Source organism: Dama dama, chromosome 14 (genome assembly GCF_033118175.1).
Source record: "Dama dama isolate Ldn47 chromosome 14, ASM3311817v1, whole genome shotgun sequence".
NCBI classification, from domain to species: Eukaryota; Metazoa; Chordata; class Mammalia; order Artiodactyla; family Cervidae; genus Dama; species Dama dama.
Window position 1 is genome coordinate 27,643,707 of NC_083694.1, and position 17,733 is coordinate 27,661,439.

General features: G+C 34.0%; 1 protein-coding gene across 9 annotated transcripts in view; it reads right to left on the reverse strand.

Moving 5' to 3' along the window:
* CDC42BPA (CDC42 binding protein kinase alpha) overlaps nucleotides 1-17,733 on the reverse strand; it is a 294,110-nt gene that overhangs the window by 28,088 nt on the left and 248,289 nt on the right. For 5 of the 9 annotated variants that reach the window (XM_061160193.1, XM_061160196.1, XM_061160190.1 and 2 more), the window contains 7 exons: nucleotides 14,325-14,429; nucleotides 10,451-10,534; nucleotides 7,209-7,314; nucleotides 4,658-4,794; nucleotides 3,623-3,762; nucleotides 2,267-2,348; nucleotides 228-444 (listed from right to left, as the gene is read on the reverse strand). In XM_061160193.1, coding sequence (XP_061016176.1) covers nucleotides 228-444; nucleotides 2,267-2,348; nucleotides 3,623-3,762; nucleotides 4,658-4,794; nucleotides 7,209-7,314; nucleotides 10,451-10,534; nucleotides 14,325-14,429 — 871 coding nt within the window. The remainder of the gene's footprint in view (nucleotides 1-227; nucleotides 445-2,266; nucleotides 2,349-3,622; nucleotides 3,763-4,657; nucleotides 4,795-7,208; nucleotides 7,315-10,450; nucleotides 10,535-14,324; nucleotides 14,430-17,733) is intronic. The other 4 variants (XM_061160189.1, XM_061160191.1, XM_061160195.1 and 1 more) reach the window with 1 other exon arrangement.

Below are 17,733 nucleotides of genomic sequence, written 5' to 3' on the forward strand. Positions count from 1 at the left end.
TAATCTTAGCACTGTTGCTTTTTCAGAGGAAAACACATTAGAAAAGTTTATTCATTCTTGTTTACTGAGAAATAAAGCTTTAATATGTTCTCATTCAGTCAATAAACATTTATTGAGCATCTGTGATATAACACATACTATGTCAGACATCAGGGATTCCTAATGAAAGCCAATCCCTTTGACAAGGTATAAACAATTTTAACAAGATAAATGTTAGAAATCCATACCTATGATTGCAGCTGCCTGGGTTGTTTTAATGAGGGGCAGAGTGCTGTCATAAGCCTCTTTGGGAACATAGACTGAGCGGTCTCTGAATTTGTTTTTCTTCAAAATCTTGTGCAATTCACTCAGCACTCCCACCCACTTACTCTTCTCATTTTCGCTATCGGCTAGCATCAGGATGGAACATTTGTTACTAGATGCTGAGAGCTGGGAAGCTGTGACCTAGAACAATTTAATCAAAATTCATGATATTAGAAACATCTTGACCTCTTTTAAGTCAGCCATCTTTTAAGCCACTTTTATGCTTATGCTAGTTTGCTTTGCATTAGCCAGCAAATGAGCATTCACTAAGTGATACCTTTAATAGAGTTTAGTTATTCATAATGTTAGTGTCATTTGTATTTTCTTTGCTACAGAGTGCCAGAATACATCACAAAAGACTCATTACACATAGTCATTTAACAACAGCCACTGACATTTATTGAGTAATAACTGAGCACTAGACACTGATCACAGCACTTTATAAGTATTAACTCATTTAACTCTATTAACATCTTTCTTCAGGCAAAAATACTGGAGTGGGTGGCCATTTCCTACTCCAGGGGATCTTCCCAACTCAGGGATTGAACCCTCATCTCCTGAATTGGGAAGTGAATTCTTTACCATTGTGCCACCTGGGAAGTCCATCAACATCTTTACAAGATAGGTATTGTTACCATATTTTGATTTTATATATGGAAAAAATCATGATGCAGAGAAATTAATTTCTCCGAGGGCACACAGCTAGACTGAAATCCTCATAAGCACTACACAACACTGATTTTCAACTCATTTTAAAAAAGTAAAAAATGCTCAGAAATACTTAAGATTCTGTTACTTCATAACAATAACTTAGAGAAGACCACTTGAACTAATATTTAAATGAAGGTTTATCACTATACAATGACACTATAATCAGAATACTTAATTTATGTATATATGGATCCTTTATTAAAAGTAATTTAAGCAACAGAGACAATAAAATCCCACAATTAGAAGCAGGTAAGATAAGTGCGCCTCTGTAGGTTCCCTCGGTAGCTGGAGAGAGAATAGTTTTCGGTCTGGGAACTGAGAGACTAGCTATGGTCTTAGATAAAAGATACATACTTGTACTAAGCATATAGGCATAGAATATAGTCCTTTTTTTCAAACCTCCATTATCTTAACTCATCAATTTGAGACTGCACTGTGTTAGACAGCCTCCAAAGATGTCTACCAACAATTTTTCCTATGATTTTCACTCTTCTTATCTAAAAATGCAGCCTATTTCCCCTTCTCTTACGTCTGGGATGACCTCATGACTTGCTTTGGCCAACAGACTGTTAGAAGGGTTATCGTGCCTGTTTTGAGCCTAGTCCTTAAAAGGCCTGGCAGCTGCTTCTCCTCTCTTGGAAGCCAGTCACGGAGAACTCAGCCAGACTAGTGAATGATTAGAGACCATATGGACAGAGTCCACAAAGAGAGCTGAGGTGGCCCAGAGACCAGCCAAGTACCAGGGCTAACAGCCAGAACCAAGGCCTCAGATGTGAAAGTAAGGTCGTTTTGGCTATTTCAGCCCCAAATGAGCTGAATGCAGCCGTATGAGTGACTCTCCAGTCGACACCAGAAGAACTGACCCACAGACGGTGAAAAATAAATAAGCCAGTAAGTTTTGGAGTGGTTATTACAGAGCAATAGAACTGAAACATTCTAACTTGTAAACAAGATCTTAAAGAAATTTTGATTTTTTTAAAAAATTGAGAAATCTCACACTTTTCAATTCTTCTTGCGGTAGTACTTCTCTGAAAGTTGAATTGTGACTCAAAAATATTATCTAAGATGAAACCTATTTTAGAAACCATATATTCAAGCTTTCTATTGGTCTTTTACTAATTCAGTGTTTACTTTGCACAAATTGTAAGATATGGTTATATTCCAAGTAAGTTTGTGATCTATAGAGAGAGGAAAAACATTTAGTTTTTAAAAGCAAATAATTCAGTGATCAAATTATAACACACAGACTTACTCTAAATATACAGGGTATATCTTTTCGACTTGCATGAATAACATCAGAAGCCAAGACTGAACTCACAGAAAATTCTTCATCCCTGAATGAAAAGTGAAACATTAAAAGTTAGCATATGCGGGTATGTGTGTGTGGTTTTGGGTGTGCATCTAAATAACACATATGAAGCAATCCTCAAAATTTAATTGCACAGAACATCCAAACTGAATTTTTAAAATTTTTGAATTTTCTCTTTTTGTAACTGATAGTGCCAAAAGTAATTTATCAGGTGTAATTTAACAGTGCCACATTACACAAGAGTTAGAAATCTTTTCTGGCTTATTCAGTGTCACAATGCCAGTAAGTACAGGACACGTGGATTTGGATCCTAGTAGGTCTCCAGGCTCTCCAGCAGACTGTCCCCTCTTTGCTCTGATAATACATGTCAAGTGGCCTCAACACAGCTCATCTGACATTTTACTGTCCCTTAGGAAATTCTCAGACAGATCCCTTCCACAATAATCTATTCCTTGTGATTTCCTTAATTTGGTTATTGGTACCATCATTCTCTTGGTCTTGAAGACTTGACATCTTAGTCTTATCTTTGATTCTTCCCCCTATCTTTCTATATTTAGTTCCTTAGCAGGTTCTGTCAAATTTTCCTTGCTAATATTTTAAAGTTTCTTGCATATAAAGAAATGTATTTCTTTCTATTTCACATGTATGGGGAAGAAATGTATTTGAGATGCTGGTATGAAATGCTTATGTGAGCCAGAACTGGAAATTCTAGTTTTGAGCACTGGTCTGGAGACATATGTTTGGGAGTCGTCAAAGAGGAGGTGATGGTTGAAGCTACAGAAGTAAATAAGATCACTGAGGGAGAATGCCTGGAGTCACAAGAAGGGGTTAAGTAGAGGAGGGAGCCTGAAAATGAGACCAGAAACATTGAAGAGATGTACTTAACTTAAATGTTCACTGCTTCATTTTATATTCCAAGAGCCTGTCTGATTTTGAGATTTTTATTTCCTTTCCTCACACTGAAATTATACTGAAGCCTTTGCTTTAGGTGATGATGTAGACATTATACATTAGACCTCTAGTGCCCCAGAAGCCTTTAACTGGTCTTTTGGTTTTCAAGCATTAACTTCTTTTCCCAGACCCCCAGACCCAACATGCATACACATGCACATCAACCTGTTCTATAACTCCACCATATTTCCTATTTGTAATTATGTTATGACTGCAGTATTAGTAAATGAGAAAATTACTGTGAAATTAGATTTAAATAAAAACATGGCAATATAATCAGAAGAAAAATCATACACTTTGTATTTCTGTGTTGCAAAGACACAAATATTTTCATCTCTGAAAACTTACCTCATGTCAATCACTTGACTGACTACAACACTGGGCTGAGATGCCTTTCCTTCAGCAATATCGTACAGAAAGAGCTTGAAGTCACAAACTACAGCCAGTGCTCTTTGCCATCCTTTCTTCACTCCAGCTGGCTTAGGGATCTTAGGCAAACAAACAAGCAAAACAACCCGAACTAAAATGTCAATCAGAAGCCCTTTAATTACATATGTAACTGCAGGGTGAAAACCTAAAGACAACATACATGTTTTAAGTCTGCCACTGTGGTTGGTAAAGCAGCAGACGGAACACATACATTATTAATAACATGAGCAAATGTGACAACACCCTCTTCAAACATGGAATGACATTTGATTTTGAAAAATTTTTAACAGTACCATTTTAATTTTCTCTAGTAATTCATTAAAATAACATTCATAAACTTCTAAGTTGCAGAAAAGCCAAATTTGGTAATAGGATGAAAGGCAGTGTACATTTTAAATATTATTCAAGATTATAAGTAAGATTACGTCTTGACAATATCTCATACTTCATAAGCATATACCACCTCTCTGGCAAGACTAAGGGCTACAAGACTCCTTTAAGAAGATATAAATACATATATACATACATTATTTTTCAGATTATTTTCCAGTATAGGTTATTAACAAGATATTGACTATAGTTCCCTGTGCTATACAGTAAACTTTGTTGCTTGTTCCATAACTGAATCACCTTGCTGTGCACCTGAAACATTGTAAGTATACTTCAATAAAATATATATATTAAGAAAAACAAACAAACAAAAAAAAGAAGATATAAATATCTGATCATTATGCTATAGGGACAGAATAGAAAATTTTGAGACACTTTGGAATTTATTCCAAGCAAAAGCCAGGTTTTTGTTTTCAAATCATTTCTCTGAATGAAATAAAACTGTTAGGTGAATTTTATTTGCCAAATTTTCGGTCAAGGACTATGTCTGTAAGGTGATTGACTTTTCTTTATTCATTAATAAACCTTAAAAGATTAGTCTAAATGCAACCTAACCATACTTACCCTGACATGCCCTTCATATGCCGTTCCTATTCCCTTCTGTGGATCTATACCCAGAGGACCTTTTGTCTGTTCAGGAGGAACTGGACAAGCAGTTGGAGCTTTGTTTACACAAGTTATGTGACATGAAAATCCACACACTTTAGGAGGGGAGAAAAGAAACAGTGTTCAAGAAAAATTCATTTTTACAAAGAGAACATTCACTGAGAACTCATTATAGGCAAAGTGCCATGTTAGATGAATGCTTATCTCTGGTTTTATTTTAAACTGTTTTTGTCATTTGGGGAGCTGATTCATTGGCTCATAGGTAAGACTTCCAGTGAGAAATAGTAAATACTTCTTTTCATTACTGTAATATTCTTGTTCTGTGTTAACATTAGTGATCAAAATGAGAAGCAAATAAATGGCAAAAAATCTAATCTTGAGAATAAAATGACTGTTTTAAACTGAATTCCTAAAAAAGCAGCTTCTGGAGTTCTAACTTCATCTCACTGCAGCTGGGTACTTGGAAATTTCTCTTGCAGGAATCACTGATGGACATTAAATTACCTGACACATCTCTGCAATATCTGGCAAATTTTACCAATCCCTCTCTTTGAAATTTAAATTGCTAAATGATTAAAAAGTTATTTAAATTTTAGGAGTTGTTGATATTATTATATATATTTAAACTACTACTAAGATAATAATAATAGTTAACTTTCCTGGGTATTTTTAATTTTTTGCAATAATCTGTAATAATCTAAGAGAGGTACAATACCACCATTTACATATGACTTTGCCTGGGTCACAGAACTCATAAGTGACACTGCTGGAATTCAAACCCAGGCAGTCTGGCTCAGAGCCTGTATACATTACTACTAACAGTACAGCCATGAGACCTCTTGATACTTACATGGTGAACCTGAGATAAATGAAAATAAACTCTTCCATTGAGACTTGGTTGGTTGAGAATTAAAGGTTAAAATATTTAAAAAGAACAAGCTTGTTTGGAGGGGTGACAGATTAAGAATATCTATTCAGAGAATTCCTACTCTAAGGGGGATCCTGGAGAATATTTTGAAAGAATAAAAGTGGAACTGAAGCGATAGCATCATGGGAACACATACACACGGGGAAATGAACTGAATATCAAAATGGATAAAAAAACAACAAAGAAGGAAGAGGGACTAGCATTAACTATCAAAAACTATCCATCTTCTGTAAGACAGCTCATTCACTTCTAAGTCGAGCATCTAACAAGTTATAATTTGTTTTACTAAGCAAAAAAATCTCACTTTCACCAGGTAATGGAAACAACAAAATTATTGCCTTATACTGGATCTAATTTCAACCAAGGAAGAAGACTTAAAATGACAGGAATCTTGAGAGGCTATAACCACATTATACAACATTTATGAAAGCCTAGGCATAGTCTAATGTGTCCCCACTGTTTTATAGCGTCTTTACAGTTTCAAAGAGTCTGAAGAAAGACAGGCCCAATTTCACGGCATGGGACCTGAGAAGGGAAGAGAGTTGGAAAGATCTCAAAAATTCCTACTACAGAATTGCAAATGATTGACTCATAAAAAAATGACAAGGGACCCAAAGCCAAGTAGTTGCCCAGGATTCTTTTTGATGAACAGATTAAAAAAGTCACATTTATAAGTACTGGCTAAGTTTCACAATGAGACAAGGCTTAAAAACTGTACAAATTCTTCCTGTTGACTTTAGACCCACCTTCCTAGTCAATGACAGAGCTTATTCATTCTCAGATTATTTTGTTATCTTTATCTTTTACCTCCCCTTAATTATGTTTCCCAAGGCTCGGTCCTCACACTTACTCTCTTTTTCACTCTATGTTTTCCTTGGAAAACATTATTCATATTCATCACTTCACATATTCATAACTCTCAAATCTCTTATTTCTCATGCCTGCCCATTTTCTTTTGTTCTAAAATCCAAGCATCTAAGAGACTAGTTAGGATAATGCAATCTGGATCTTCTATCTGAGTTGTGAGAACTAGTCAAACATAGAACACTGTATCCCCAGTGCCTAAAAGCACAGAGCAGGCATTCTGCAAGCATGTGATGGATGAATCAATGAATGGTAGGGGAAAGCCTCTGCTACTAACACTAGGAATAAAATATTTTTTGAGGCATTATAGCAGACAGTTAATATTTCTAAAAAGATACTGCATTGTTTACTTAATAGTGACTCTAACAAACTAAGCAAGAGTAAAATTAAATGAATAGATTCGAGAATAACTTTCACCTATTTTGTCACATAGGTTTCCATTTGGGGGACCACAAGTTCACCTGAATAATGAAACAAAGGTGAAGGCAACATAAACATGTCTCCCCCGGAATGTGCTTCTAGGAACTATCTGTCTAGTTTCCAATATTCAACAGACTTTAGCAAGGTGCTCAGTTTATTATCCAAGGAAAAGCAAATGATTAAGTCAAATAAATAAACATTTATATACCTTTTAAAGAGAATAAAGCTTTCTGATTACAATTTAGGGAGTAAACATTAGGACTGTAAAGTCACATTTTCTTACTGTTCAATTCTTACCTTCACAAGAACAGCCTTGTCTTATCAAACCCACCATCAAAGAGGTACACTGATGACACTTGGTAGGAGTGGTAAAAGATTTGACAAAAAACTGATGAGTCTTGCGCTGCAAAGCAAATTGATAAAAACATACACACGGATCATTTAAAGGATTTCCATAATGTGAACCTCTGTGAACACACCAGCTGCTATAATGATTTCTAGTTAGAAATTAGAATGTTCTCTAATTTCTTTCTATAATTAATACACTTCAAATATTTTTATTAGACAATATTGAGCTGGAGAATTCTAAAGATAATGTAAGAAGTTAAATGATAATCAACTGCTCTTGAATGCCACTTAAAAAGTTATAAAATAAATTGTAGTATTTTTTCTCCCCCCACAAATTTTGACTTCAGGGCTTTTGTAATTCCTCAGATTGCTCTTTGGCAATGAGTTGGGTAAAAGTTTCCATATTTATACCTATATAAAAAAAGAAATGGGCTTTTATACCTTTTTATGAAAGACAAAGAGTAATTTAAAACTCTTGTCCCTACTATAAATCACATATTTGATTTTCTGGGACCAAGAACAAATATGTTTAACAAATATGCTTCCTCCCTTGGAAGCAGGCAGTATCACACTTGGGCAGACAAAAATACATATGTATTATTCCAGAGATAGACTGAAAACCCAGCATTTAAAGCAGTCATGAGTTCCGGTCCAACCTCAAACCAATCTATTTTAGAAGTTCCTTGGGACCTAGTTTCAAAGCAGCACTGGCATTTGACTTTATTCTAAGTAGAATACAGACTATCTTTCTACTGGCTTTATAATTCCTGTATGTTGCTGATCAAAAAAGTGCAGATATTGTGACAGTACTATCATCTCATTTAATGGAGACAATGCCTCTGGGAAGATAGGTATATTTCTTTATACAGATGAAGAAAGTGAGACTCAGAGAGATTAAGTAAGTTCCTGATGAATAGTGAGTTACTGGTAGAGTTAAAAGTCAAGCCCAGATCCGATTCTGCCATCTTTCAAAGTTTAACTATTCAAAAACATGTAAATGAAAAATATGATCTTAAAAAAAAATCAGACTGCATAAGACATAGTTAGGTCAACATTAGGAGCCTCCATGCCTGTGAAAAATACCTAACTTGTTAACATCACATCAATTTTTGCTCAACATTTCTCCTGTATACTGATTTTATTCTTAGTTTTTTGCACTTTTAGGAACTATTAGAGTAAATTTTCTAATGCTGGTAACTTTTTCATTTGTTCAAAATGTATTAATGAAACAATTCAGTTTGTTACTAATTTGTTCTGTGGGCTTTCAGTACAGCGAAAGAAAAGTCAACTGCTCAAGGTCATTAATTAACTCTGTCCCTTTTTCTTTTTCCAAAAGATAAGAAGACATGTTTGAAATGACAGTAATTAAAACAGCTGTGCCAGTGACAAATTTAATAGCATTACTTCACACTATCCAAAAATTACTGAAAAAACACATTTATTATACACTTTCTCCAGAGATCTACTCAGAATATCATAATTTTAACTGAGTATGCAACAATAGGAAATATAAACAATGTTTTAGCAGAACATTAATTTTAAATGATCAAGTGGCAGGTAGGACATAGACATATGTAGGACATAGACATTATTTATTACTAAAGATTAAAAGGCCCATGCATGTTTCACTAATTCTAACTAAGGATGCTGCTGCTGCTAAGTCACTTCAGTCGTGTCCGACTCTGTGCGACCCCATAGACGGAAGCCCACCAGGCTCCTCCGTCCCTGCGATTCTCCAGGCAAGAACACTGGAGTGGGCTGCCATTTCCTTCTCCAATGCATGAAAGTGAAAAGTGAAAGGGAAGTTGCTCAGTTGTGTCCAACTCTTAGCGACCCCATGGACTTCAGCATACCAGGCTCCTCCGTCCATGGGATTTTCCAGGCAAGAGTACTGGAGTGGGCTGCCATCGCCTTCTCCGCTAACTAAGGACAGTATAATATATAACATGCACTCGTGCTAAGTTGCTTCAGTGGCGTCTGACTCTAGACGAGGGTCTATTCAGTCCTAAGTTCTAGACTACTTGGCTTCTGGATCTTTCTAAGATCCCCTTTCTTATCTTCTGGTCAATATCTGATTTCTAATACTTTCACAAAAGATAGCAGGAGGAAGAGGAAAAAAAAAAGTCTAGTAAAAGAGGCATTAAACCTAAAGCATGAACATATTAATTTTAGGTTATGCAGTAATTTGGAGTAAAATGAGAAATAACTATAACCTCAAAACTTAGAGAGGTTGATATGAAGAAGTGTTCTTTTCATTCCAATTTTGCCAGAGCTGCAGACTTCAAGCTACTCAATGGATAAGGTAAAATACTTTTAATAAAAGGTGTGAGAACAAAGAAGAGCCAATCCTTTCTGTAAACTTACAAACTGATGGTTGTACATAGTTAGGATTCAACGCTATACAAGACAAGTAAAGGCGACTTTATCTGGAACAAACCTTTCTTAAATATTTTTAAAATAACCTTTTTTCTTTTTAAATACTTTTATATTGAGATAATTGTAGATTCAATCTTTTAGAAATCATGAAGTAACTTTTATTTTGTGGAGAGGGACAATAGGTGTACAAAAATTGAGTTAATATTCAGTCCATGAAATATTATCACCAGAGCTTCGTGGAGAGCCCTCTCATTTTACTTGGCCTTACTTTTTAAAAAAATTCATTCCTGATGATTCACTGTCAATCTTTCCCCATGAAATCAATCACTCAATCTAATGTGATCTACACAGGTCCTTGGATATGTATATATCCTTATGAATTAGATATTTTTGTGTGTTGGTAATTTATATAAATGTGATTTTGTTACACTTCAGCCATATTTTACCTATCTTTCTCCTATTTCCAACTCTGCTAACATAAACAGCAGTAAGCATCTCTATGGATCTGTGTTAAAATTTTTTTCTTAAGGAATAAGACGATTGGGTTAGATAGTATATGCTCACTCCATACTAAGACTTCAAAACAGTGAATTGAAGAAGATGGAAATAAAGCAAAACAATTTGCATGTTTGTCCTACCTTTCTCAGCGGTGATTATTTCCATTCATATAGAATTTATTCTCTTTCTCAGCTTTTATGTTTGTAATTTTGAGGAAACCAGTAGTAAAAATCATGGCAAATACAAAAAGCAGAAGAAATCCATTCTCTCTCTCTCTTTTTTTTAGAACACATCATGCTTATAACTAGATTGAATACCTTCGGTGGAAAGCCAGTTGAACCAGGGCATCCCTTTTTCCTTAAGGTTGGTGTGTGAACTGGAAGTGGAGTAGAGTCTACAGTCTGAATCCAGGGGAAAAGAGGAAATAAATGTCATAAAACACTCCATCTATTTCAGACATCACTAAAAATAAATGTAAGTATAGCCAAACAAAATGGCAATAAGGAAAAATTATCTCAAGGAACTAAAATTCTTACTGTTGATAATTTAAATTCTGTCTGCAATATCTACAAATAAAACATTAATATTTGTTCAATTTGTAAAAACTATTTCAGTCTGGAAATTTAAAAATAAGTAAGTTGTAAAAGAGAATCTATAGATGAACACAAGAAAGTCACAGCATCTCATCTACATAAAAATGAGAATTTTAATTTTCAAGTTCAACTAAAAATTAATTCTATAAAACATCTGAAAGAGTTTTTATCAAGATTTATAATAAAAATATTTAGAAGAATCCTTTAACTCCTTTGACTTCTATATACAGAATGCATATTACACATATGGAATACAATTCTGTGGATTTGTGTGTTTGTGTGCAGAGATTAAGAGAGAGTGAGCGAGCACCTGTGAGACAGATATAGAGATACACTGACTGATGGATTGATTAGTGGGATTTTGTGAAGAAAGTAATTTCGAAGAAGGGAGTTAGTTAGATTATTTAACATGATTGAAATTCAGAACTGACAGAAATTTAACTACAAGTTATATCTTTACTTTATGCAGTATTTCTATTAAGATATTTCTTTGAATGAAAGGATTTTACTGGATGCTATTGTGGAAAAAAGAGAGATGACTTATTAGCAAAGTATAAAAAAAATACACAAAGAATGACTTCCTCTAGGATGCTAAGCAAGCAAGAGGAAAAAGCTAGCTTTGTATAAAGTTACAGAATATTCTAAAATATTAAGAGAAAATATGAATGGTCCCTTTTTGTCTCTGTTACTATATAAGCTCCAAAACCCAAATATTTTATACACATGATAGCCTTAAAATGGAATTTAGGTGGGCTTCTCAGAGTTTTCTATTTAATTGTGAGTTTAGTTCTAATTTCAAAAGCTTGAAAAATGTATTAAACTTAATTTAATATTTTTCTTTAAAAAAATGACATAACAGAGAGGAATACAAAAGTGTTTTTGAAAGCTAAGAAAGAAAAATTCACGGGAAACAGAACTGTCACTTGAATTTACACAGAAAGTCCAAGAGAAGTTCTCAGAATTAAAAGGAGTGAACTAGGGGTGCCGAATCCAAGATCAACAGAATTCATAGAGAATAGCAACACCTAGTTTAGAAAATATTTTTAAAAGATCCCATTCACCATAGCAATAAAAACTTTAAGGTATCTAGGAACAAATCTAACAAGCAATTTGGAGCATATTCATGAAGAAAATAATGAAACTTTATTGAAGGATATAAAAGAGTACCTAGACATTGTTCATAGACAAAAAGGCTCAATACCACAAAGAGATGAATTCTCCTTAGATAATTTATAAATTTAAATTCAATCAAAAGCTTTACATGGAACCTACATGCTGAACCTAAAAATCATATATAAAACTAAAGGGTCAAGAAGTAAAGGAACAAGGTACTTGGGAGTAGCTGATCATAACAGGCATCAGGAATTATTTTAAGGCTACAATAAGACAATGTGACGTTGGTGCAGAAATAGACAAAAGGAACAATGAAAGAGAATAGAGAATCCCCAGACAGATCCATTTATATAAAAAGCAGAGATAGCTTTACAAATCAATAGAGGAAATATAGGAGAGCTGGTTGTTCATATGAGAATAATAGATTAGTACCCCATTTCTCATAATACCTTTAGTTTGTTTAAAGTCCTAAACATGTAAAAGCAAAATTTAAAAACTTTTAGAAGAAAATATGGAAGATAATCTTTATAACTGCTGCATAGGGAAGAACTGTTTTAAAAAGACAAAAAGCAGAAGTCATAAAAGAAAAAAATTGATAAATATAACTACATTAAAATAAAAACTGTTGCAAGACAAAAAGATATAAAAAATAAAAATTTTAAATAAGCCACAGACTGGAAGAAAATATTTGCCACGCATATAGCCAGCTAGGAATTAGTATCCAGAATACATAGAGAACAATTACAAAACAACTGGAAAAATAATTCAATAGAACAACGGACAAAAGACATGAACAGGCAAATCACCAATGGTCAATAACACATAAAAAGATGTTGAATAACACTTGAAATCAGAGAAATGCAAATTAAAGCAAAAATGCCACTCAATACCCATCAAATAGATAATAGTTAATGTCTGACAGTACAAAGGGTTGGAAGAATGTGGGGAAATAGAGGAACTCACTCACACACACTGCTGGTGGGAGTGAAAACTGGTCCAACCACTGTGGAAAATAATTTGACAAGATCTAGTTAAAGCTGAAAATGCATATTCTACATAATCCAATAATTCCACTTCTAGGTATATATGCTAAACAAACTCTGCACATTTGCAAAAGCAGACAGCTGTTAGGATGTTCACTTCAGCATGAATTGTAATAACAAAAACTTGGAAACAACCTAAATATCCAACAACAGGAGAATGGATAAATAGTTGTGGTATATTCATACAATGAGATACAATGCAATAGTTACAATGAATGAACTAAGTGGACATGTATCTTTATATGATGCAGATAACCTCTGTGTAAAATTTAAATATACAACAAACACTATTATATTATTATTTATGAATACAAATGAAATAAACATGTAAAAGTAAGGAAGAGAAGGAGTACCTCAATGTCAGGTTATTCAGATATGCCTGGGAAAGGTGACGGGTAATGGTATAGGGTAGGATGTTTCAACTGTTTGGAATATTTTCTTTCTTTTCAATATAAATTTTGGAGCAAAATGTTTACACATCTTAAATGTGTGGGTGGTGGTTATGTGGGTGGTTGTAATATTATTTTCTGTATGCTTGAAATATTTTAACATTAAGATAAAATGCATAAACTCAAAATATTAAAACAATGATAATCTAAAAAATCAACTTAACCTGTCTGAGGTATACACCATGGGGTTGGGAAAAAAATCAAGTTAGAATCTGACTACACCTCAAGCTTCACTTCAGACAGCTCTCCAAAGGGGACTCTCTGCTTCACCTGGAATGCCAGACACAGCTCTGAAGACCAAGTGCGAGGCAAAGGAGCTATGTCAGAACTGTCATGCTTGAGTAAATAATCAGAACTGCATCTGAGTCAGGACGGCATTCACTGAGGAATAATATATCCTTCTGACTTGTTGAGAAAAAGATCTCTGTTGAGAAAATTGACTAACTGGCTGTTTAAAATCATTTACTTACTTAAGGTGCAAATACAACACTATTTTTGCATTATTAAAAGGCATGATTTAGCTGCACACCTATTGCTGATTAACACTTAGAATAAACTACTGAATTGCCAGCAGTGGCAGTTTTAAGTTCTGCTTATGAGGGAACAGACATGTCGTTATCTTCATTAGATTTATTAGAATTAAAATATGAGAATGGCACTGACACTGCTGTGTTTCTCTAGTTTTATCTGATAATTCCAAAATTCACATAACTCTGTCCTCTGTTCAGTATAGCTCTCTACTTAAGATATAGACTACTTTAAAATTAAATAAAATTCTTATTCAGGTTGAAATTGGGGGGGGGGGCCATTTTTTACTTCAGTTTTATAATCTTATCTATATTATCAGTCAAATGTAATGATCTCCAATATACTGTGATTTATTACACAAAACATTTGTTAAAAGGAGGAGAATCAGATTTCACTTGTTTTTGCAAGTCCCTCTTTCCTGACACAAGTGAAAAGTTGAGGAGCAAAACTGCTCCAATGAGGCACCTTAACTGGCTCAGCTTCACTAGATGTGGAAGGAGAGGTGGACCTTGACTGGATGTAAAACTTGACGTTCGGATTCCGTACATATGTGTTCTCAACGGGATCAGTCTAGGAAAATAAGTCAGGAAAAACAAAAACCCAAGAAATCACTTTTAAACAATGTGCAGCTCTTAGTAAATTTCTTCAAGGCATGATCATGGCAACATTCTCAAGAAAGGAGAACAAACTTCAGTCTGAATATTCACAATAGGGATGCGTCATTATACAGACGCATAGCCACTAGCTTTAAAGAAAGGTTAAGATAACAACAGTTAACAAAATGCTCCAGTCTTCACCACTCATCTGTTTGAGCTACTGTATGTTCTTTACTTGTATTTCACAAAATAAATCATACAAGTGAAATAAACGCAGAGTACTTAACAGAAATATGTTCTGCAGATTAGGAATAGTTTTGTCCTTGGTAAGAAAGAAACTTGGTTTGCTCTAAAGCATTAGTTGAAAGGAAAAGAAACTAACTTGTCAGCTTTGTTACTAAATTAAATCCTCTTTTTATTTTGCAGCAGTAGAAATATTCACACTTATACTCAGTTGTACCCTTTTAACCAAGTATTTTTAGTAGCTGAAGATGCTTTGGGTTAAAATTTAGCATAAATGGTCCTATGGAGCACATTGATTGATGATATATTCAGTTTTGCAAGAGGATTGGGTTTTTTAAACGAAAGGCAGTGAAGATGACTTGGGAGGATTAGGAAATTGGTTTCAAATATGCTGTATACAGAAAGAACAAAGCTTAGATTAGTATTTGCTGTAAATCATCATTTATTACAGATCAGTAATAAAAGCAATCAGCTTAAGGATTTTAAATATGTACTAAAAAGGTTTTTAAAAAAATTTCTTTGTTATTATTATGGTTCCTATTTCAGGGACTGGCTAGCTGGCTGGCAAGTCCTGGAGTAGCCCTCTGCTGGTGCCCACATGTGGCCTCCCTTGGTAGTGGGCATGGGCAGGTATTCTGGCAAATTACAAGGGAAGACTTTGGTGGGGCCGACTAAGATGGCCACCAGTTGGGCCTTAAACCTTTAGCTGTTGGATGAGGGAGAAGTGGGGAGAAGAAGGACCCCAGGAAGGGCATCCAGGGGACTGGGAGTAGTAGCCACGTACTAACAGCTAGGAGAGTACCTCATGTTTTAAAAACTGAACTACTGAACTGACACATACCAGTTGTATGTTAGCTCAGTGTGTGAGATGTAGATAATATCATAAAACTAGTATGCCTTAAAGGTGGGGAAGCCAGGCCCAAATTTTATCTCTTGACTCCAAACTCAGTAGTCTTTGTTGTACCAAGGAACCTCTGCAGCAGACACATTCAAAACAATTTAGAGATCACGGAAGCTGACAAGGAAATTTGACCAGGAACAGGAGAGTGAGGAAGCAAATGGAACTCCAGACAAATTTTGCCTAGCTCACAATTTCACTGAGGGACAGCCATGGAGAAAGTTATCCATCTTACCTGTTAATCTGAAATATGACCCTAGGTTGGGAATAAGGCAAAAAAGTCTTTTATTTTCTAAAAATCTCCTGGTCTCCTTAAGATTATATAAATTGCAAGCTGATAAAAAGTTTATGGGTGAATGGGTTCAATTAAAATAGAATTGATAAGCAAAGCAATACTGATACATTTTACACTAATAAGAATTTTAAAACTGATTCAAATAATCAAGAGTTAATGATCTCATAAAGTTTCAAAGAAATGTCCAATTAGAGGATTTGCTACTTGAAAAAATTGGATTATTTTAAGAAAATGTAAGTTTCTGACCTGTCACACAGAAGCCTTTAGTTCACAGCTTAAAAGACATAAAATCAGAAGTTCCTGTGTGAAGGATAATGCTGTTTAAAAAAGAGAATTCAGAAACGATTTGGTTCTATTTAGGTTGAAATAGATTTTAAAATAAGACAGTGAGTTAAGACCATAAGAACTTTCTGGGAGAAGAAAATTTAATATAGCTAATATAGTGCTTTGTTCCTCTGGGTCCAATTACTTTAAAAATCTTCAAAAATGAGAAAGGTAAGAGATTGCTGCTTCTAATAGTACTGGCTGAAACTTTAAAGCAGGCCTGCACCTTGTGCCATAGGGACACAAGCTGACAGAAGTTGGACACAATGTTTTATATACTTTCTTGTGCTAAATTGGGATATACCACTTTAAGCCATATGTGTTCTAATGAGAGGTTCCCATCACAACTGTCAAATCTAAAAATCAAATTGGTAGCTAAAATATTTACTAGCATACTTCATGACCCTATGAAAATGTGACATTATGACAGTTTAATATTGGCAAAGGAAAAAAAACATGATCACAGCTTAATCCATAATTACATAAATCAGTGACTCTTAAGGAATGATTGAGGCTTTAAGCACATACCTCTTGGCCCTTCCGAAGAATTACTGTCATTTATAAATCTTTTTCTCCTAACAAACTTTTGCTCATCAATAAAATGAAAAAACAACAGAAATGAGAACAGATTTTAAAATTATTTTCCTAGTTGAAAGAGATCAAAACTGGTTATTCAGGAGTGGAAAACATTAAAATTTTAAAAATAACTCATCCTCAATACAGTAAAATAATGAAAATTTCCACACTAACTTTTTGGAGCTTTATGTTCTTAAAGTAAAAATAAATTCCAGAAATTAAACAAAATTAAGTTAATTTTGTTTAACAAAATTCAAAGTAAGAAATACTGAAATAATATTTTGAAATGGCATTAACTGACCAAATTAAAGAGGTGAACTATGCCATTTACAATGATACTGTGATTTAACAAAAAACATGCATATATAAGTGAAGTTTAAAAATTACCACTTTATTTTCCAAGTGTGTTTATCATAAAAACAAGGACACAAAAGTTTGGTAAAGATGAATAAACTCATGGCAAAAAAGTGTTGACTATCAAACTTAAAAAAAAGCTTCCCATGTCTTTTAAAAGACTAATAAAAGTCAATAGCTAATTAGATTAATAGGTTTTAATATTTTCTTTCCTTTCTGGATTACTACCAGTGTAAGCAATATCTCAAAAGAGGTTACCATTAATAAGAAAAATACAACACTGCTTACATATTCCCTTTAGCAAAATGTTAACCCCAATACAACTATGCTTTTTAAGTTGTTATTAATTTTATCTATAATTACATGCTACCAATGCCTTTATAATTAATGGCTTATTCTAGCTACTAAAAGCAATTAATTTTACTTAACTTTCAGAATACTCAATGATTATATGCCAGGATTTACAGATAGCCTAAAACTAAGTTTAGTAATTAATTGACAATGATTCAGGTATAATATGACAGCAAAGCAATTGATTCATAGCATATTAGCTACTTTTACCTTTGAAACAAATATAATTAATATTAT